The following is a 22,500-nucleotide window of genomic DNA, read 5'->3' on the forward strand; positions in this document are numbered from 1 at the left end:
GGCCCAACAGCTCAATTTTTGTTTTGTACAAATGACTGAAATATTGTTAAGAATGTTCCAAGTGAGTGTTAGAAAAAACTATACAGTATACACACACACACACACACACACACACACACACACTGCAAAAAATAAATAATCAAATGAAATACCTAAACTCAAGATCAAATGCATATATTTTGTTATTACAAGGTACTTTTGATGTATAATCAATGTATCTTAAGTACCGTATTTTCCGGACTATAAGGCGCACTTAAAATATATTTTCCCCCCTCAAAAGTCGACAGTATGCCTTATAACCCGGTGCGCCTAACGTACAGAATAATTCTGATTTTGCTTACCGACCTCGAAGCAATTTCATTTGGTACATGATGTAATGATAAGTGTGACCAGTAGATGGCAGTCAAACATAAGAAATACGTGTAGACTGCACTATGATGGCAATATGACTCAAGTAAACAACACCATCATTTTATATGTTCCATTGAAAATATAGAACTTTACACACGGCGCTCAAAAATCGATCGAAATGTTTAAGTACGACTTTGGTGAGCTATGAAGCCGCACCGCTTGATGCATTGTACTGTGCTTCAACATACGAGTATTATCATGATGTGTGTATAAGGTAAGACATTATCTTTTTTTTCGCAATATTATGCAAAAGCTACTTTTCTTACCTTCTGGTACCAGCTGATCTGTATTTGGGATCTGCATAAATCTTAAAAAATTGCGCGCGTCCGCCTTTGTAGTCCGTGTCGACAACGTAGTCTATAAGCTTCTTCTTTTCCTCTATCTTCTTGTTATGGGACATTCATACTCCACTGTTGCCATTTCTAATATAAAGTAGTGTAAAGTTCTTACTTATATCTGTCAGTAAACTCGCCATGAAAGCACGAAAACATACCGGTGTAGTGAGTTTACATTATTCACCCAAGAAACTTTAGTTATTAGAGAGTTCCGGTCGGACGGTTTTTCACGGGACACATTTCCGGAGTAGTTATTGCATTAGTGAGCCACGGATGAGGAGATGCTGCTCCGTTATTGATTTAAGTAAAGTCTGAATGTCGTTAAAACAGTTAGCTCCATCTTTTGACACCTCTTCCACTCCCGTCCTTGCACGCTACACCGCTACAACAAAGATGACAGGGAGAAGACGATGCCGAAGGTGAGCCACGTAAATAAGACTGCCCACAAAACGGCGCATCCGGAAGAGACTGTCAGAAAGCGGCTTGAAGATGATCTGTAAAACAATCTATGCAACATTTTGAACAAAGAACCACCATTACATGTTATGTCGACCACAAGGAAGATTTTTTAGAGGGGGAAAAAAAAAAAAAAAAAAAAAAAGACTCCTTTAATGTGCCATATAATCAAGTGCGCTTTATATATGAAAAAGATCACAAATTGGACAATTCATCGGCAGTGCGCTTTATAATCCGGTGCGCCCTGTGGTCCGGGAAATACAGTAGTGTAAATGCTATAGTTAATATTTCACTGTACAAAAATTGGAGATATGTTACTGGACATGAGAAATGAGGAAATTGTGTTTTGGCCCGATATGTAATCCTGCTTCGCCTTTAGTAATTATCTTGCAGTGCAGTGGCTACATGACGTGTGGAAATAAAAGCAACACGATTTGACTCGTACCTCATTGATGAGAAACTGAAGCTGGATGACGGCCGCTTCACTCTCATGTTGGCAGTAACTCTCCACACCGGGACGACCGAACCTGAAAGTGTTTTGGTCAAGGAAAGTGCGGAAAAAAGTAGTTTGGAACAACTTTTGTGTGTTTTGTATGCATAACATATGGCAGGCATAACAGACAGCATTTCACTGTCTTTTGCTGCATGCTCCTCCTCCTTCAAAGATCACGACTTCTGTCTCTTTCCTTACCCACTGGGAGAGCAAGTAGAACATCGCTGCTTCCCCTTTTGGAGAAACTGACCACACCATAGCTGTGTATCCCTTTCATAGTCCTGAAATGCAATAATAAACAAGCTTTCCTTTCTAAGCAGCTTCTACTGTACAGAAGAGAGCTCACACACAAACAAGGCAAGGGGGTTTACTGCAGATAATGAAATAAACACAATCAACTGAGTGGAAGTGAAGATTCCAACCACTGAGGGAAAAGTAATAGAGGTAGAAAGCAGAGAAAAGGAGAGAGAGGAATGGACGGAGAATAATTAGAACAGCTTTCTAGGTGCACGGGTGAGCTTGCTGATTATATTCATTCATTCAGTCGTGACTCCTGCAGACTCTGCAGGGGGCAATTTGTCATCATGGGGGGGCAGATAAAGGGGTAACACCCAGCGGATAAGAGTGTGGCGTGTGCTTTTACTACGCAGAAATATTGGCCATATGGATTGTGACGGTACATTAACTATAACTGTACACTGCAGTCACATATTAATATTTAAAGCATCGCCAACACTATGGCTCTTCTTTAATGCACATAATAATGTAGCCTACACTATATTGTGTTGCAGTAGGGTCACCAGACACAATCTAAGGTACGCCTGTATAATCTAAAAACTCAAGAGTTGATAACTCAGCTGTCGATAACCACAATGCATTGTTAGGCATACATTCATTTATTTGCAAAGGCAAAACATTTTTTTTTTTTTTACTAGGTAATCAAATAAAAACGATCACGAAAGACTAAGTATTCACAGCAGTAGTGGACATTGTGACATGCAAGACACCGCCACAAGCCATTAAAAGGTGAGGTGTGGAAGCGTGCAGAACACTACCACAATCATGCAAGACACCTCCACGAGCGTGCAGCCCAGCCATGACTAGCAATAATGCTAAAAAGCCAAACATAATGCTCTTCCATCGTTTGGTAACACGTCAGCTTTCTAGTAAAATACGCAACACTGAGATGTCTGAAGAGTGGCCACAGGGGTGTAAAAAAAATGGGCAAAAACAACAACAAAAAGTTAAAATTGAGCAAAAATGCACATTGAGAAATGAGAAAAAGCTGAAAATGTTGATACTAATAACTCACAATAACGCAAAGATTTGGATTTATATATTGCAACTGTCAAAGTTACTGTGTTAACGTATGTGATTAATCTTGAAAAATTATTGCATTTATCAAGTACAAAAGTAGAATAATTGTATATGTATATCTGTATATACACAGTACAGGCCAAAAGTTAGGACACACCTTCTCATTCAATGTGTTTTCTTTATTTTCATGACTATTTACATTGTAGATTGTCACTGAAGGCATCAAAACTATGAATGAACACATGTGGAGTTATGTACTTAACAAAAAAAGGTGAAATAACTGAAACCATGTTTTAAATTCTAGTTTCTTCAAAATAGCCACCCTTTGCTCTGATTACTGCTTTGCACACTCTTGGCATTCTCTCAATGAGCTTCAAGAGGTAGTCACCTGAAATGGTTTTCACTTCACAGGTGTCATAGTTTTGATGCCTTCAGTGACAATCAACAATGTAAATAAATAGTCATAAAAATAAAGAAAAAGCATTGAAATGAGGTGTGTCCAATCTTTTGACCGGTACTGTATATTACAGCTGTCAAAGTTACGGTGTCAACATATGTGATTAATCATGAAAAAATATTGCATTTATCATGTATAAAAAACTGCCAATGGTACACACACAAAAGTCCCTTTGCCTGTGGCACTCTCCAAAATGTTACCAACAATGTTGCTACATCCATCCAACCATCCATACATTTTTACCGCTTTTTCCTCTCGGGGTCACGGGGGTGGCTGGAGCTGCATTCGGGCGAAAGGCGGGGTACACCCTGGACAAGTCGCCACCTCATCGCAGGGCCAACGCAGATAGACAGACAACATTCACACTCACATTCACACACTAGGGCCAATTTAGTGTTGCCAATCAACCTATCCCCAGGTGCATGTCTTTGGAGGTGGGAGGAAGCCGGAGTACCAGGAGGGAACCCACGCAGTCACGGGGAGAACATGCAAACTCCATACAGAAAAATCCCGAGCATCAAACCCAGGACCTTCCTATTGTTAGGCACCAGCACTAACCCCTGTTCCACCGTGCTGCCCATGTTGTTACAATAAAAAACCAAGGAATATAATGTTTACCTTGCGTTGGTGAATGTTTGTGGCATTTTGAATAGTCTGTTAGTTTCGGAGTTGTAAACGGCGATCCTTCATGGGCTGTTTCTCGGTTGCGCCTTTTCCTCAGCTGTGTTATACTTCCCCAAAGTGCTTGATAAACTCCTCTGCGGCAGCTATGTCAGAGCCAGCAGTCTATACTCATATATATGGTCAGCGGTTAATTTACCCTTGTGTGAGCGCTGTTCTCCTTGCCAGTTCCTGGTTGGCAATTAGGAGGCTCACCTGTCCGTAATTGCCAATCAGGAGGCGTGTGGCTCAGATGTTAGAGCAGCCACCCAGAAACTTGAGGTTTTCTGTTTCAATCCAGCTGCTGACATCCTAGTCACTGCCGTTGTGTCCTTGGGAAAGACACTTCACCCACCTTGCTCCTGGTACCACCCACACTGCTTTAAAAGTAGACGATGGGTCTAACAATGTAAAGCGCTTTGAGCCTCGAGAGAAAGAGCGCGATACAAATATAATTCATTCCACTTTCGTTTGTCAGACAGTGCTGGTCCGTTTTTTTTTTTACACAGGGCAGTGTTTTTTCTGCGACATGCTTTATTTTGCCTGCCTTGTTCCTAATAAAATGACTTTTACCTGCAGTTCACTATACCTTTCTCTACATCAGTGATTTCCAACCTTTTTTGAGCCGCGGCACACTTTTTACATTTACAAAATCCTGCGGAACACCACCAACCAAAATGACACTAAATGACACTCTAACACAGTATATAATACATATAGTTAATATTATAGTTTCTAAATGTATTTATACTCACCTAGTGTGAAACTTGGGCCTGAGCATCTAATTTACAATGGCTTTACAAGCTCATAGTATTAATGTTTCTGTTTGGGACTTTTTTGATTTAGCTACGAGTTCAGCAACAAGGTAGCTAGCTTTGAGGGCTCTCTCGTTTACTTTTGAGGTTTTTCTCAGAAAAGTTGCTTGTTTCTCATTGTTTGTACGTAAGTGTACAAAATAGTCCATCGGCTTGTTTTCAATCAATCAATCAATCTTTATTTATATAGCCCTAAATCACAAGTGTCTCAAAGGGCTGCACAAGCCACAACGACATCCTCGGTACAAAGCCCACATACGGGCAAGGAAAAACTCACCCCAGTGGGACGTCGATGTGAATGACTATGAGAAACCTTGGAGAGGACCGCATATGTGGGTAACCCCCCCCCTCTAGGGGAGACCGAAAGCAATGGATGTCGAGTGGGTCTGACATAATATTGTGAGAGTCCAGTCCATAGTGGATCCAACATAATAGTAAGAGTCCAGTCCATAGTGGGGCCAGCAGGACACCATCCCGAGCGGAGACGGGTCAGCAGCGTAGAGATGTTCCCAGCCGATGCACAGGCGAGCGGTCCACCCCGGGTCCCGACTCTGGACAGCCAGCACTTCATCCATGGCCACCGGACCTGTGCCCCCCCCCCCCCCCCCCTCAAGGAAAAGGGGAGCAGAGGAGAAAAGAAAAGAAACGGCAGATCAACTGGTCTAACAGGGGGGCTATTTAAAGGCTAGAGTATACAAATGAGTTTTAAGATGGGACTTAAATGCTTCTACTGAGGTAGCATCTCTAATTGTTACCGGGAGGGCATTCCATAGTACTGGAGCCCGAATAGAAAACGCTCTATAGCCCGCAGACTTTTTTTGGGCTCTGGGAATCACTAATAAGCCGGAGTTCTTTGAACGCAGATTTCTTGCCGGGACATATGGTACAATGCAATCGACAAGAAAGTTTTGAAAGGAAGGGTGTTTTGTTTGGAGATGGCGTTTAAGCTTGCTTGGCACAATGGCGCTATTGGATAGCTCCTTTCTTTTACCATGAATTGATTAACGTTGAAAAACGTATTCGGGTGTTACCATTTAGTGGTCAATTGTACGGAATGTGCAATCTACTAATAAAAGTTTCAATCAATCAATCAAAAACTCATCACACACCAAGCACTGCGGAGTCGGTGCGGTCGCATCCCCGGTGAAAGTAAATCCAAATGAAAGATAGCTTTCGCTGTATTGCCTCGAGCTCACCGTCTTGTCTTTTTTATTTTGTCGACCACTCATACTAGGGCCTTCATCTAGGTCAGAATTTTGTCCAGGACCCTGTTCGGCATTTGCATTTTCCCTTCTCAAAAACTTCTCCATCACTGTCACTTGCTCGCCTCCTCTTGCTGCGATCCCAAACTGTCACTGTCACGTGTCGCGCAGCGCTAACTCGATTGTCTTTACAGGTAGTTATCGCCCTCTGCTTCCGCCTACTGAAATAGATGAGTATTACATTATCTGCCGCACTTTATTATAGTACAGACACCCGACAATGGTTAATTAGGAGATTTTAAATAATTTCCCACGGCACACTTGACGATCTCTCACGGCACACTAGTGTGCCGCGGCACACTATTTGAAAATCACTGCTCTACATTCTGACAGTTTCTCACACTTGGTTTTGTCCAACCTTACAGGTTTCACAGTGTTTTTTAGTCCGGGGCAGGGCTGTCCCGATACCGATATTTTAGTACGGGTACCAGTACCAAAATGTATTTAGATACTTTTCGGTACCTTTCTAGATAAAGGGGACCACAAAAAATGGCATTATTGGCTTTATTTTAACAAAACATCTTACGGTACATTAAACATATGTTTCTTATTGCAAGTTTGTCCTTAAATAAAATAGTGAACATACAAGACAACTTGTCTTTTAGTAGGAAGTAAGCAAACAAAGGCTGCTAATTTAGCTGCTGACATATGCAGTAACATATTGTGTCATTTATCATTCTATTATTTTGTCAAAATTATTAAGGACAAGTGGTAGAAAATTAATTATTAATTTACTTGTTCATTTACTGTTAATATCTGCTTACTTTCTCTTTAACATGTTCTATCTACACTTCTGTTAAAATTGAATAATCACTTATTCTTCTGTTGTTTGATACTGTACATTAATGTTGGATGATACCACAAATGTAGGTATCGATCCAATACCAAGTAGTTAAAGGATCATACATTGGTCATATTCAAAGTCCTCATGTGTCCAAGGGACATAGTTCCTGAGTTTATAAACATAATATGAGTTTTAAAAAAAGGAAAAAAAAATTGTCAAGATAAAAAATATCGATGTAATCATAGTACGGTAGTAACGACTAGATACGCTATTGTACCTGGTATCATTACAGTGGATGTCAGGTGTAGATCCACCCATGGCATTTGTTTATATTCAGGGTGCTAGCTTGCTGTTAGGTGTTAGCGGTTAGCTATCGTCTCTTCCTACGGTGTGTAGTGAAGCATGTTTAGCTATTCCTCGTCCTGCAGGGATGATACTTGTAAGAGACTTACTTTATTTGTCGCCATGGAGGCGAGGATTAGTGATTTAGAAGTAGTTAAAACACTGACGACTGCGGATGGATGTTCGCCGCTAGCTAGCTAGCCATGTCTTAAAGCACCTCTTCCTGAGGGCGCTTCAGTGTTATAACTTCACCTTTATCTTTAGTTTTTAGGCCTAAATGAGTCTGTTCTGCCTTTTCTGTCTACACACCATGTCTGCTTGTAAGTACTCTGTGTGTGTGCACTGACGAACATGCTCCTCCAATATCATGACGTGACGATGACGTGCCGTCATGACCGGGAACCGGTACTTTTCGAACAGAGTATAATACCGTTTTTGATTCATTAGTACCGTATTTTCCGCACTATAAGGCGCACCTAAAAACCACAAATTTTCTCAAAAGCTGACAGTGCGCCTTATAACCCGGTGCGCTTTATATATGGATTAATATTACGATTCATTTTCATAAAGTTTCGATCTCGCAACTTCGGTAAACAGCCGCCATCTTTTTTCCCGGTAGAACAGGAAGCGCTTCTTCTTCTACGCAAGCAACCGCCAAGGTAAGCACCCGCCCCCATAGAACAGGAAGCGCTTCTTCTTCTACTGTAAGCTACCACCCGCCCCCGGAAGAAAAAGAAGCGCGCGGATATTTCGTTTCATTTCCTTTGTGTGTTTACATCTGTAAAGACCAGACTACAAAATGCACGTACGGTGAATATTCGCACCACAGGGAATGAGAAGTCGTCCTTCACTGTGGTTCTAGCTTGCCATGCTAATGGCCAGAAACTTCCACCCATGGTGATATTCAAAAGGAAGACCTTGCCAAAAGAGACCTTTCCAGCCGGCGTCATCATAAAAGCTAACTCGAAGGGATGGATGGATGAAGAAAAGATGAGCGAGTGGTTAAGGGAAGTTTACGCGAAGAGGCCGGGTGGCTTTTTTCACACAGCTCCGTCCATGTTGATATACGACTCTATGCGCGCCCACATCACAGATGGTGTCAAAAAACAAGTGAAGCACACAAATACAACACTCGCCATCATTCCGGGTGGATTAACCAAAGAACTCCAACCGCTGGATATTGGTGTCAACAGGGCATTCAAATCACGACTGCGAACGGCGTGGGAACAATGGATGACCGAAGGCGAACACACCTTCACTAAAACAGGCAGACAGCGCCGGACGACATACGCCAACATTTGCCAGTGGATCGTAAATGCCTGGGCAGATATTTCGGTCACAACTGTGGTCCGAGCTTTCCGGAAGGCAGGATTCACAGAACTACTGGACAACAACAGCGACACTGACTCCGATGACTTCGACGAGACGGAACCGGCCATTTTGGATCCCACGCTTGCGCAACTTTTCAATTCGGACACCGAAGACGAAGAATTCGAAGGATTTACGAATGAAGAATAACTTCAGAAGGTGAGCGCTATGTTTATTTTGTGTGTTGTGACATTAACGTTCGAGCAACATTATGTTGCTATTGCTCTACACCATTTTGAATTTTACTATGTTTGTGATTGCACATTTGCGTACATTTTGGGACAGAGTTGTTAGAACGCTGGTTTTCAATATATTATTAAAGTTTGACTGAACTATCTGACTGTTTTTTTGACATTCCCTTTAGCGCAGCGTAGGCGCGGCTTATAATCCGGGGCGGCTTATTGGTGGACAAAGTTATGAAATATGCAATTCATTGAAGGTGCGGCTAATAATCCGGTGCGCCTTATAGTGCGGAAAATACGGTACCGTGATACTCTAATAGTACCGGTATACCGTACAAACCTACTTCACATCATGCTAAATGATTCTAGATGGTGCATGATATGCTGCTCACTACTAAACGTTGCTGAACTCAGGAGGAATAAAACAAATCAGTGGGCCAAAAACGTTCGCAAATCTGCAGGAGAATTGAGACAACATCATGCGAAAGCCTGCCAAGATAGTGCATAATATGCTGTTCTCTACTATACCTAGCTGAACTTAAGAGTCAATAATTACATTTTTTGTGGTCCCCTTTATTTAGAAAAGTACCGAAATACTTTTGGTACCGGTACCAACATATTGGTATTGGGACAACACTAATTCACACACACCGAGCACCCACTGGCAGAAATGTAGATCGCCGCCTATGAGTTAGAGTACATGCATGGATCATTTTGATACGTTTCCTTCTCTTCGTGAAGACGAGATTTCAAATTGCTGACATACACTTTAGTAGTTTTGTCGGGGTTAAAAATAGCAAAAAGGGAATCAAAAATAGAAATAGTGTTGAGCTGTGGATATCAAAGAGCCGTGTTTGTTAGCTAAAAATAAAACCCGAACACACGTGTCTGTCACAGTGTCTCTCCTTTGCATACCCGCATGGGACAAAGCTGGCTGCATGTGTCACACTTGCTGACAGGAGCGTTTTATCCCGGCTCCTCGTAAGGGCCTCTATCTTGTCGCTGCAGCCCAGCCGGCCTCTAAAAGTGGACAGACTGACCTCGGGCGCCGTCGGCAGCGAGACGGCAAAAAGAAAGGAGCGTCAAAGCAGAAAAAGTGGGTCACGTTCACGTCTCGTCGAATTCGATGAAATTCTCCGAAGCCGTTGTGGAATTCTAAGATGAGGTCAAAGTGTCTGTTTGTGGGTTTTGTTTGTTTGGTCCGAACCGCGGGGAAGCGTGTTGACATCTGGGCATGCTGGGAAACATAAGTAATGGAGGCCTTTGTATTGAAGAGAGGAACAACGTAGGAAGCAGAAAGAAAAGTGCCTTGTCAGAGATATGACAGGGAAACAAGAGAGGGAGGAAAGAGCAAGCCTAGGAGCTGCTGTGACGATGGAAGTGACGTCAAAGCGAAGCACGAACACATCTCCCTGCCAGTGCTGGCCGAGAGAGAGAGAGAAGCCAACAACAAAGCAAAAAATGAGGGCGAGTGGAGAACACACTAAATACTCCTCTCCTCCCATTACTCAGCAGCAGTGTGGAAACAAAAAGGCAGCAAATCATCCTGAAAACGCTGCAACCTCCACCTCAGCCTACCTCCCCTGGTTGCCTCCAGACGTTTACATCCAATTTAAAGGCTGCTGAGGAAATCGCACATTAACTCCTCCAGGCCACTCAGAGCCTTAAAAGTCAGCCTTCCACCAGATGACATTTTTACTATCATCACAGGCCGTGTGTGTTGGACTTGATTCTATGTGCACTACCTTAAAAAAATAATTAAAAAATGTGTTTTTTATGCACGCTGCATAATGCTAACTAAGACAAACTGTATTTCCTTGCGTTTAAAGTAGGGATGTTACCATCAACAATTTTATTGTTTGATCCGATCTGATTTCTAGTTCCGACCTGATACTTTGACAATAGATTATACTGTTGAACTAAACATGTTTTACAGTAAGTAATTAAAGTAAATACAATACTATTGATAAAGCTTATTTTATTGAATTTAGAATTTGCTAGTTTAATAGTAAATTAGATCGTATTGAATTGGTGGAATTGAATGCTACATACAGTACATATATTTTGACAAAATAAAGTGTCTACTGCAGTGATTGTCTAACTGTGGTATGTGTACTACTAGTAATACGTGGGCTCCATCTAGTGGTACGCCGAAGAATCACTTGATTAAAGTACAGTGTTTTATTTGACAATATTCAAACTAGGGTTGTATTAGGGTTGTACGGTATACCGGTATTAGTATAGTACCGCAATACTAATGAATCATATTCGGTACTGTACCGCCTCTAAAAAGTATCGTCGTCATCACGTCATGACATTGTTGGTTTACAAGTAAAGGAGCATGTTCGGCAGCGCACAATCACAGAGTACTTACAAGCAGACACAGTGTGTAGACAGAAAAGGGAGAATGGATGCATTTTGGTCAGAGTATAGTACTGTTTTTTATTCATTAGTACCACGATACTAGTACCGGTATACCGTACAACCCTACATCACATCATGCTAAATGATTCTAGATGGTGCATGATATGCTGCTCACTACTAAAACTTGCTGAACTCAGGAAGAATAAAACAAGACATCCATCCATCCATTTTCTACCGCTTATTCCCTTCGGGGTCGCGGGGGGCGCTGGAGCCTATCTCAATTACAATCAGGCGGAACGCGGGGTACACCCTGGACAAGTCGCCACCTCATCACAGGGTCATAAAACAAGACAGTGGGCCAAAAATGTTCACAAATCTGCAGGAGAATTGACACAACATCACGCGAAAGCCTGCCAAGATAGTGCATAATATGCTGTTCTCTACTATACCTAGCTGAACTTAAGAGGAAGAAAACAAGACATTTTTCACAAATCTGCAGGCAAATAGTCACTACAACATCCCGCTAAGATATGCAAGACGGTGCATGATATGCTGCTCACTAATTAACCCTTTTGAATTCAACAAGAAGCAAACAAAATAAAAGAAAATAAAAATTTTAGCAGCGCCATGATCACAGAGAGCTAACTGGCTTATGCTGCTATATTGACATCTTGAGCCGGTGAGCCGCTACATCGCCTCTGAGCTGGTGAACGTTAATTCTAGAATATAAATCATCCCTCTCCCTTGTGTAGTAGAAGAATATGGTCATAAACCGAGAAGTTGGTCAACTTTGACATCCAACTTACTTACCTTTCCTTGGCTTCTTCCTACTCTTTTTTGGGCATGTTGTAATGAGAAATGGAAAACATGTGATCTATCATATTAGATCTGCGTACATGTTCGAAATAAACCTCTACCAACCAACTTAGATACAGAAATAGCAAGAAATACACGATAACTTTTGTGACGATTCTGATTAATTCTTCTAAACGGGAAGATATGAATATCAAGTATTCCAGTAAGAGCAGACATTGTACAGTAAAATATTGTTTTATTATGTTCATAGTCTGTATTTCTTGTTTAACACTTGGCAGTAGTGCTGCATGATGCTTAGTGTTTCACTAAAGCTGAATCTGTTTAGCACACAGCTGATGAAACATGTAAATCTGCCTCCTTGTATTCAGGCTAAACAATATAAGGTTCTGGATCATCATTTGTCCCAAAGTAGTATTTGTTGTCTCTCACAAAGAGTACCATGATAAGAATAGTTGTTTTTGAAGGAAAAAAGCAAACGTGCTGTATGCTTAAAATGACCAAAGTACGTAAATATTGCATGTTATTATGAATGTGCCTGTTATTGAAATTTACAATGTGTATCCAAACTAAAGATGAAGGTGAAGTTATAACACTGAAACGCCCTCAGGAAGAGGTACTTTAAAACATGGCGAGCGAGCTTGCGGCTAACGTCCAGCCCCAGTCTGCAGTGTTTTAGCTACTTCTAAATCACTAATCCTTGTCTCCATGGTGACAAATAAAGTAAGTTTCTTACACGTATCATCCCTGCAGGACGAGGAATAGCTAAACATGTTTCACTACACACCGTAGCTCACCGGTGTCACAATGTAAACAAACGCCATTGGTGGATCTACACCTAACATCCACTGTAATGATACCAAGTACAAGAGTGTATCTAGTCGATACTACTATGACGACATCGATATTTTTTAGCATCACAAAATCTTTTTTCGTGTTTTTCAAATTCATATTATGTTTATAAACTCAGGAAATATGTCCCTGGACACATGAGGACTTTGATTATGACCAATGTCTGATCCTGTAACTACTTGGTATCGGATTCATACCCAAATTTGTGGAATCATCCAAAACTAATGTAAAGTATCAAACAACAGAAGAATAAGTGATTATTACATTTTAACAGAAGTGTAGATAGAACATGTTAAAAGAGAAAGTAAGCAGATATTAACAGTAAATGAACTAGTAGATTAATAATCAATTTTTACAGCTTGTTCTTCATAAATTTGACAAAATAATAGAATGATAAATGACACAATATGTTACTGCATATGTCAGCAGACTAAATTAGGAGCCTTTGTTTGCTACTAGGGCAGCACGGTGGAAGAGTCCTGAGTAGTCTTGGGTTCAATCCCGGGCTTGGGATCTTTCTGTGTGGAGTTTGCATGTTCTCCCCGTGACTGCGTGGGTTCCCTCCGGGTACTCCGGCTTCCTCCCACTTCCAAAGACATGCACCTGGGGATAAGTTGATTGGCAACACTAAAAAATTGGCCATAGTGTGTGGATGTGAGTGTGAATGTTGTGTGTCTATCTGTGTTGGCCCTGCAATGAGGTGGCGACTTGTCCAGGGTGTACACCGCCTTCCGCCTGATTGTAGCTGAGATAGGCTCCAGCGCCCCCCGTGACCCCAAAGGGAATAAGCGGTAGAAAATGGATGGATGGATGGATGTTTGCTACTAAAAGACAAGCTGTCTAGTATGTTCGCTATTATAAGATGTCTTCAATAATGACAATTTGTTCGTGGTCCCCTATATTTTGAAAAGTATCAAAAAGTATCTAAATACATTTTGGTCCCGCCATTTACCAAAACATTGCTATCGGGATAACCCTAATTCAAACACAGTGTTACTGTTCAAACTGTGTGTAATGTCACATTGGCAAAATAAATAAAACCTCTGCCTCGTTGTTAATGAATACTTAGACCGACAACGCTACTGTGTTTTAATGTTGGTCATTATGGTGGTACTTGTAGAGTCAACTTTTTTATGAGGTTGTACTTGGTGAAAATAGTTTGAGGACCACTGGTCTTGTGCAAATGGCTTCCATTTAAATCATTTGGGTACCCAGAGACTTCCTACCTGAGTTTGTAAACAATAACAAAAAACACCAAAACAAATAATTTTGTAATAATTGGCCCTGGTGTTTGAATGTGAGTGTGAATGTTGTCTTTCTATCTGTGTTGGCCCTTCAATGAGGTGGCGACTTGTCCAAGGTGTACCCCGTCTTCCGCCCTAGTGCAGCTGAGATAAGCTCCAGCACCCCACACAACCCTGAGAGAAGCGGTAGAAAATGGATGGATGGATGGATGGATGGATGGATGGATGGATGGATGGAGGAACAAGAAAAAGAAAAATATCCACTTAATAACTTTAGTATCATTTATATACTGATACCAGACTACGTATTGACAGTATCGACATCTGGATTGATCACCTCCACTTTATATTGAAGCTTTAGCAGTTAGCTTCTTGTGTCGTCCTGCTCAGCAGGACGACACAAGAGTGTGTGTGTGTGTGTGTGTGTGTGTGTGTATTCCTTCTTGAGACATCAACAAGGAGAAGTACCTTCCATATGAGGACCGGTGAACAAGTTAGGTCCGAAATCATGGTCCCAATACACATCTAATAGAGAGACAAATACTAGATTTCATGAACATTGCTCCAAAGTCAGGATTTTTTGTTGATTTAATGTGCATACAAAAGTAAACATTGACAGGTGCAAAGGCAGCAATATATGATAAAACAAGACGGCAGCTAAAGAAGGACTTCCCTATTCATAACTGAAAAAACCCGCCAAGTGAACAGCTGATTTTACGACTTCCGGTGCGGACGCAAGACAACCCGCGTCCCATATGTGACCATAGGATGAACAAATACATTATGGTACTAAGACTATAGTGGCCATTAACAGTTAGCTTCTACAGCTGGGTTGCCCAAAGTGCGGCACAGGGGCCATCTCTGATCCGTGACTCGTTTGTCATCGGCCTTAAGCGCATTACAAAAAACTAAAAATGTAACAAGGAAACGATTTTTTTTTTTTTATTGTGTTTCCCTCAGGGTGAATCCCTTTTGAAGGAATCTTTCAGGTGAGTACAATCTTTATCATGGAAACACTGAGACACAGCTTTGTAAAGATTGGCTGAGCTCATCAGCTTATCAAGCAATCATTGATCAGTTAAAAAAAGGAAAATATCAGCCCCGATCTGATCCCATAATCTGGATCAATCATAACTGTTGGTTAGTTTTTTTTAAAAAGGAACTGCATTGTTTTTTGTTTTTATTATTTCGCCTATCATTCACAATTCTTATGTAAGACAATATCACATGTTTTCCTTTTTTATGCACTCTAAATTGTGAATAGACAGTAACACATGTCAGCTAACAATAGAGCCAATAGGAGTCGTTATATTCCACATATAAAGTGCTTTTAAAAAATCCACAAGCCTTCATCATGGGTTTGGATACACATTGTAAGTTTCAATAACAGGCACATTAATATTAACATGCAATATTTACGTATTTTTGGTCATTTTAAGCATTGAACACGTTTGCCTTTTTCCTTCGACAACAACCATTCTAATCATGGTAGACTTTGAGAGAGACAGCAAATACTACTTTGGGACAAATGATGATCCAGAACCTTATATTGTTTAGCCTCAACACAAGGAGGCGGATTTACATGTTTCAGCAGCTGTGTGCTAAACAGATTCAGCTTTATTGAAACACTAAGCATCATGCAGCACTTCTGCCAAGTGTTAAACAAGAAATACAGACTATGAACATAATAAAACAATATTTTACTGTACAATGTCTGCTCTCACTGGAATACTTGATATTCATATCTTCCCATTTAGATGAAGAATTAATCAGAATCGTCACAAAGGGTTATCGTGTATTTCTTGCTATTTCTGGATCTAAGTTGGTTGGTAGAGGTTTATTTCGAACATGTACACAGTTCTAATATGATAGATCACGTGTTTTCCATTTCTCATTACAACATGCCCAAAAAAGAGTAGGAAGAAGCCAAGCAAAGGTAAGTAAGTTGGATGTCAAAGTTGACCAACTTCTCGGTTTATGACCATATCCTTCTACTATACAAGGGAGAGGCATGATTTATAATATAGAATTAATGTTCACAAGCTCAGAGGCGATGTAGCGGCTCACCGGCTCAAGATGTCAATATAGCAGCATGAGCTAGTTAACTCTATGTGATCACGGCGCTGCTAAAAATTGTATATGTGGACTCGTCAGACCACAGAACACTCTTCATCTTAGATGAGCTCGGACCCAGCGAAGCCGGCGACGTTTCTGGGTGTTGTTGATAAATGGCTTTCACTTTGCATAGTAGAGTTTTGACTTGCACTTACAGATGTAGCGACCAAATGTAGTTATTGACAGTGGTTTGCCGAAGTGTTCCTGAACCCATGTGGTGATATCCCTTACACACTGATGTCGCTTTTTGATGCAGTGCCTGAGGGATCCAAAGTCACGGGCATTCAATGTTGGTTTTCGGCTTTGTTGCTTAGGTGCAGTGATTTATCCAGATTCTCTGAACGTATTGATGATATTACGGACCGTAGATGGCAAAATCTCTAAATTCCTTGCAATAGCTCATTGAGAAATGTTGTTCTTAAACTGTTTGACAATTTGCTCACGCATTTGTTCACAAAGTGGTGACCCTCGCCCCATCCTTGTTTGTGAATGACTGAGCATTTCATGGAAGCTGCTTTTAAACCCAATTATGGCATCCACCTGTTCCCAATTAACATTTTTAACCTGTGGGATGTTCCAAATAAGTGTTTGATGAGCATTCCTCAACTTTCTCAGTCTTTTTTGCCACTTGTGCAAGCTTTTTTGAAACATTCCGAATGAGCTAATATTTGCAAAAAATACCAAAGTTTACCAGTTCGAATGTTAAGTATTTTGTCTTTGCAGTCTTTTCAATTGAATATAGGTTGAAAAGGATTTGCAAATCATTGCATCCTGTTTTCATTTAAGATTTACACAACGTGCCAACTTCTCTGGTTTTGGGTTTTGTACCAACGAGTGCCCTAACAAAGAATCCCACGCATTTGTGACTGAATGTTTGTACTTTTTTATTGAGTACAACTCCATAATAAGCGGCCACGGGGCCAAACAAAGTTGAGAGTTTTAGCATTTTGATAAAAAAGTGAGAATCACTGAGTTCAGGAAAAAAAACTTCGGAAAGTGGCGTCAACTTTGCTCTCCACTCATCTCCTTCCTCCTTGCTCATCGCCGTCTTCACCAACAAGAGTTTGAGATAAATACAAAAGTGATGTATGGCATGTTGTCAAAAAAGACAAAGACTCAGTTAGGTTGGTCCTTCTGTACAAAAAAAGGCTACAACTGTTGCTTGGCAACAGCAGGATCAACGACTTACAGCTAAAAATGCTCTGTAGATACAAGTCTTAACCATCTCACGTTTACCTGGAAAAAAGGGTCATGTGACCTGTTTGTCGTCGCCATCCATTCCACTACATGGTCGGACAGGCCCATCAATAACAGATCATGAATACTCGAGTCACAGAGTCAGAGGGGTGTTGTCATGCGACCACAGCGAGGCACATGCAAATAAGGCGCGCACACAAAAAGACAGCAGTCACGTACAAAATAGTGATTTATTTGTTGGAAGCCGGGCTCGTATAAATAATTTCCCTCGACACGTTTGATTCATCATGCAGACAAACAATTTAACTCCGATGTGGCTGCCGAGCATTGTAACACACGCGCCTGTTTCTGATATATGATGGGGCTGTTTGACTGCGACACACACATGCCCAGTCTCCCTATTTAATGGTGGTTGACTCACCATTCTTACGTATTTCAGTTATTTAAAGTTTGCGTATGAACGCAGTTCCCACAGTGTGACTCATATTTGTCCTGGATGACAACAATAGAATCACTGACTATTCCGCCTCATGAAAGCTAACTAAATGTCACATACGACTTAGATATTTAAGTCACTGACCTGTAAGGATAAACAGGAAACATGCAAAGGTCTCGGTTGTATTATATTAGACTTATACAATATTATAATGAAATACTTTCCATGGGCCAGAGCCAGCGCTGCTAAGGTCCCCCAGTGTTAATTCACTTTAAAATACCACAGAATAACGCTGTAGGGATAATGTAGATTGTTGCTTTTTGGAATACTGCCTGCTCAGCCCAGGAGCAAGGTGTTAATAAACCACCGTGTCGTCTCACTTTAGCAGAACAAGTCGCCAATGGAAGGCAAATATATCGGGAAAGAGATGAGACGCAGTGGTTGATTTAAGAGTCAAAGGCTAATAAAAGCAAGGAAAGAGGTTTGGAAAATTCACTGGCTGAAGGGATGTTACGAGGGAGACAAAGAGCGGCGGGGAATGGAGGAAACAAGCGTTGACTCAGCAAAACAACTCTGATGTGACGCGTGCACGGGCCAGAATGAGCATGTAATCAAGGAAGAGCGATGACTTTCCAAAATAGCAAACAAGTAAAAATATCATGTCAAAACTAACTCCCAAACCTCAAAATTGTGCCCCTTTGGACTTGTGTTTAGAGAACAACATCCTACAGCCTAAAGATACACTATATTGCCAAAAGTATTTGGCCACCCATCCAAATGATCAGAATCAGGTGTCCTAATCACTTGGCCCGGGCCACAGGTGTATAAATCTTAGGCATGGAGACTGTTTCTACAAAACATTTGTGAAAGAATGGGCCGCTCTCAGGAGCTCAGTGATTTACAGCCATAGGATGCCACCTGTGCAACAAATCCAGCCAATTTCCTCGCTCCTAAATATTCCAAAGTCAACTGTCGGCTTTATCCTAACTGCATTGTGCCGAGTGTGACATTTGGTGGAGGAGAAATTATGGTGTGGGGTTGTTTTTTAGAAGTTGGGCTTGGCCCCTTAGATCCAGTAAAAGGAACTTTTAATGCTCCAGGATACCAAAAAATTTTGGACAATTACATGCTCCCAACCTTGTGGGCACAGTTTGGAGCGGGCCCCTTTCTCTTCCAACATGACTGTGCACCAGTGCACAAAGCAAGGTCCATAAAGACATGGATGACAGTCTGGTGTGGATAAACTTGACTGGCCTGCACAGAGTCCTGACCTGAACCCAACAGAAAACCTTTGGGATGACTTAGAATGGAGACTAAGATCCAGGCCTTCTCGACCAACATCAGTGTGTGACCTCACCAATGCGCTTTTGGAAGAATGGTGGAAAATTCCTATAAACACACTCCGCAACCTTGTGGACAGCCTTCCCAGAAGAGTTGAAGCTGTGTTTAGCTGCAAAAGGTGGACCGACATCATATTGAACCGTATGGGTTAGGAATGGGATGGCACTTCAAGTTCATATGTGAGTCAAGGCAGGTGGCCAAATACTTTTGGCAATATAGTGTATATATAAACATACCAGGGATATTCAACTGGTGGCCCGGGTGCCAAATCTGGCCCAGGAATGACACCATACAGGCCCCCGAGTTCAGTTCAAAACTCGGGAGACAAACATTATTGCAGCAAATTCCGAAAAACACTAGAGTGCTCCTGTTGTATAGAGCAGTGGTTTTCAAACTTTTTTCACCAAGTAGCACCTCAGAAAACACTTGGCTCTCCAAGTACCACCATTATGACCAACATTAAAATACAGTAGGCCTAAGTATACATTTTTCAAAAAAGGCATATGTTTTATTTCTTTTGACCACAGTACGCAGGTGAGTCTTTGGCGTACCTCTAGATCAGGGGTGCGCACACTTTTTCAGCAGGCTTTGTGTGTGCATATATATATATATATATATATATATATATATATATATATATATAGATAGCTAGATAGCTAGATAGATAACTAATATTTATTTATTTATGAAACAGACATTTTTTGTTAACATGTTAAAGGTATTTCATAAAAATACAAGCATGTTTAACACATGTATCATGTTGTAATTGTATTCATGTTCGAAATAAACTCAAACAAAAACATATAGATTAATTTCTTTCATGAAGACAAGTATATTAGTTGAGCTATTACCTGATTCTGTTGACTTGCATTGATTTAAAATCAGACAGGATTCACTGTAGTGCTGATAACTTCCACATTTCGAATTTACATTGTGGAGGAGAAACAAATGTCTCCTTTCTGTCCAATACCACATGAAAGAGGTTGGTTTTTGGCATCTTATTTGTCCAACTTCCGTATTTGTTTTTCTAAACTTTACAAGAAATACATTGACGAGAAACTCCGTAGCTTGCTAGCTTTCTGAGACTCTTATTTTGTTAGCGCAGGCAGGATAGAGCAGCATGTTTATTGTGAAGACAGGAACTGTGCAGTCGGTCTGAAGGGTTTTGACAGCAGGTACGATGCGAGAGTCTGTTGAAATGAAAAAAAGTGTTTCTCGCCTTCCTGTCAGTCTTTTTTTTTTCTTCACACTGATCTCACAGCACCCAGCGTCATCTCAAGATCCTCGGGTGCCGTGAATGTCAATCAAGTGACAAAAGTGACAACATAGTGAAGATTGATGATCGTTAATTTTTAGGTCTATTTTTTTAATGCCTGGCTGGCGATCAACTGACACACCCTCCGCGATCGACTGGTAGCTCACGGTTGACGTAATGGGTACCCTTGCACTAGATGGAGCCCGATTTCTACAAACACATCAACAGATCCTTGCATCAACTTTTTTACCTTGCAAGCAAACAAGGAACACTGTGGTCCAACTTTGGATCTACATAACTGAGGCGTTCCTCAGGGCACCCATAGTCCTCTCCTTTTCATAATGTGATTTATGTAACTGAGGTGGTGCTGTAGCTTCTAAACTTCAGAAAGAGTCAGTGGTCATTTTTCTGCTTCTTTAGTTACAGTATACTAGTAATGATCCTCAAAGTTCCGTTTTAGGTCCTCTCGTTTTCATCATTTGGACTATGCAACTGATGGCCCGCTAGTTCAGTTCCGAAGATTTTTGAGAAACGCACATTTTGCTGTCATAGAGATGATCTTTTGATGATCTTTTTGCAAAAGGTCCTTAAAAACAGCAAAGCCCTCCTGTAACTCTGACAAAATAAATCATCCAAAATGAAAAGTCTACTGTAGAGGACGCTAAATCTCCAGAATATACAAAACAAGAATATTAGTGAAGCCAAATCCGGCCCCCAGGTCTTTAGCTTTCTGGAAATGTGGTCCTTAAAACAATTGAGTTGACTATCCCTGACATATACCCTTTTGATAACTAGCGTCCTGCAGTGGAAATTTGTGTTTTGCACAACAGGGGAAGTTAAAAATAAGTCAAAGTTTTTAAATAGCATATGTTTAAAAACCTTTTCCCAAAGGAGGGGATCAAGTGCTCCTTCAGAAGGACACAGAACATGTTGGAATTACCCTCAACAAACCACAGTTCCCTAGTGCCGGCAGCACTCATGCAGCCTGTTACAACCACAATGCTTGATTGTAGAGACACACTTATCTTGCTACTCACTTGCGCTTACACAATAATGGCTGTGTGGTAAAAGTGTTTTGGTGGACAGACATTTGTATTTTAAGCTGCACAGTGCTAAAATCTATCTACCGTATTTTCTGGACCATAGGGAGCACCGGATTATAAGGCGCACTGCCGATGAGCGGGTCTAGTCAGGTTTATTTTCATACAAAAGGCGCCCTAAGTAGGCAGTGTAAGTACCCCTAAACAAATTGACAGCAATTTTTGAAAAAAGCTGCCACTGAAAGAACAGCACCCCTGTAAAAAGGCACAGCAGACAATACACAACATCCAGCACAGTGTGGGATGCTTGCCGTTTGTGGTTGTTAATAGCCATGTACTGTTTTGATGCTGTTGAATTATCCTACATTATGGGATTTTTGGAATCATTGATCATGCATTGTACAGAAGTTAATTTATTGCACAAAAATGAAAAATCTTGGGCAGCACTGTGGAACAGGGGGTAGTCCTAGGTGGAGGCTCCAGTCACCCCTGCAACACCGAGAGGGATAAGCGGTAGAAAATGGATGGATGGTGTTGAGTTTGAGTTCCTTTTTAAACCAACACACAAACACAATTATTTTTTGTTAATTAGGTTTTGTTACAACTTAGCACCAAACAGCAGAGGCACTGCTGAGTCACTCCCAACTAGTTATCTCTCTAAAGAAAACTATAAATCAAATCCATTATGACACAATTTCTGCAGGTAGCATTATTCTGTTCAGTGCAACAATTGCATGAAAGTATGAGTTTGGCACATCCAGCAGGATAATGGTAGGGACGGGGAAAGTATTTAGTACTTTTATTGGCACCGATCGAATTCTGTCAGTACTACCAGGTATCGATTCACGTAAAATAAAACAGTGCCATATTTCGATACCTTTGTTGCAACACCTCCAAATTTGGTAATGGAAACTACAACTAGGATGCACATTACAAACAGCAGGTGTGTAATAAGTACAAT

At 41.0% G+C, this 22,500-nt stretch overlaps 1 protein-coding gene across 7 annotated transcripts in view; it reads right to left on the reverse strand.

Annotated features, from left to right (window-relative positions):
• The window catches only part of stxbp5a (syntaxin binding protein 5a (tomosyn)), a 260,924-nt gene that overhangs the window by 160,050 nt on the left and 78,374 nt on the right, over positions 1–22,500 (reverse strand). For all 7 annotated transcript variants that reach the window (XM_061929527.2, XM_061929526.2, XM_061929525.2 and 4 more), the window contains one exon: positions 1,648–1,729. In XM_061929527.2, the coding sequence (XP_061785511.2) occupies positions 1,648–1,729 (82 nt within the window). The remainder of the gene's footprint in view (positions 1–1,647; positions 1,730–22,500) is intronic.

The sequence above is a fragment of the Nerophis lumbriciformis genome, linkage group LG34 (assembly GCF_033978685.3).
Source record: "Nerophis lumbriciformis linkage group LG34, RoL_Nlum_v2.1, whole genome shotgun sequence".
In the NCBI taxonomy this organism is placed as follows: Eukaryota; Metazoa; Chordata; class Actinopteri; order Syngnathiformes; family Syngnathidae; genus Nerophis; species Nerophis lumbriciformis.